General features: G+C 36.2%; 1 protein-coding gene across 1 annotated transcript in view; it reads left to right on the top strand.

The window, feature by feature from the left end:
• The window catches only part of LOC107734256 (TATA-binding protein-associated factor 172-like), an 11744-nt gene extending 10796 nt beyond the window's left edge, over positions 1 to 948 (top strand). The window contains exon 4 of the mRNA XM_016546170.1: positions 812 to 948. Coding sequence (XP_016401656.1) covers positions 812 to 947 — 136 coding nt within the window. The 3' untranslated portion in view covers position 948. The remainder of the gene's footprint in view (positions 1 to 811) is intronic.
• The last annotated feature ends 96 nt before the right edge of the window (positions 949 to 1044 follow it).

The raw sequence follows: 1044 nt of genomic DNA, 5'->3' as shown, positions 1-1044 counted from the left end.
GGCTGAAAACACATCTCTTTCATATTCATTTGACCCGCTAACTCTAGCACTCTCTATTCTAATGCTACTTCTAATTTGATCTGCTTGTTTTTTTTAATAAAAAAACTTGATCCTCTAACATTTGCACTTTCTATTCTGTTTCTATTCTAGCTACTTGTTTTATTTATAAAGAAAAAAGAGCCTCTAACACTAGCATTCTCTATTCTTTCTCTATTCTTTAATAATCGGTTTAGGCACCGGAACCGTTTTAAAAGTGTCGATTTGGCACCGGTTTAGAAAAAAACCCAAACGATACCCAACCCTAATCATAAGTTTGTTCGGAAATGGTGACAAAAACTTGATTATTAAAAAATAATGTCTCGTTAAATGTCATTTAAATAAATTAATATTCGTTTTTTGAGCCCAAATATTCAAATACAATATTTTTGAAAAATGCTTATCCCTACTTGAAAGTTTATTTTTCCTGTGCAAAGCCACGGAAAACTATGTAGGCTGAGGGTTTATGTTTTCTCCGCAGCATTGCATTTACACAGAGAACTGCAAAATCGCTTCTGATACTTGGTTATCATACCTGCTTTTTCTGTTTCTGTTAGTGGGTGAAAGCAGATGTATTCTAGAATAACTTTTATGCTTTACACTGCCACCTCTTGCACTCCTAGGGATGCATTGAAAATCATTTTCAGAATCAGATGGTGATGTGCCTGAAGACTCCCAACCCTATAAACAGTGTTTCATGTTGACTTCGATAATGACTGTTTATGGGGGTGTTGGCGGTCAGTCTGACCACTGCTCTTATGTTCCTTTGCCACAGCAATGACAGTTTTGAGGGAGAGCCAGAGGAGAAGCGCCGGAAAACCACAAATGTAGTCATTGAGCAGCCAGCAACCAACAGCAAAGTCTTAATTGATAATGTCCCTGATAACACCAGTTTATTTGAGGAGGTGTGAGACATGCACACATGCTTGCTTTTTTCTTTCACTCATTGAGCTGTTAACATTCAACTGTGTCTTTCTAATTTTTTTTTTTTATTTATTTTTCACAGAC

Source organism: Sinocyclocheilus rhinocerous, unplaced genomic scaffold, assembly GCF_001515625.1.
Source record: "Sinocyclocheilus rhinocerous isolate Xijiao unplaced genomic scaffold, SAMN03320098_v1.1 scaffold730, whole genome shotgun sequence".
Taxonomy (NCBI): domain Eukaryota; kingdom Metazoa; phylum Chordata; class Actinopteri; order Cypriniformes; family Cyprinidae; genus Sinocyclocheilus; species Sinocyclocheilus rhinocerous.
The sequence above is the reverse complement of the archived record's forward strand: the minus strand, read 5'-3'. Positions and strand labels throughout refer to the sequence as shown.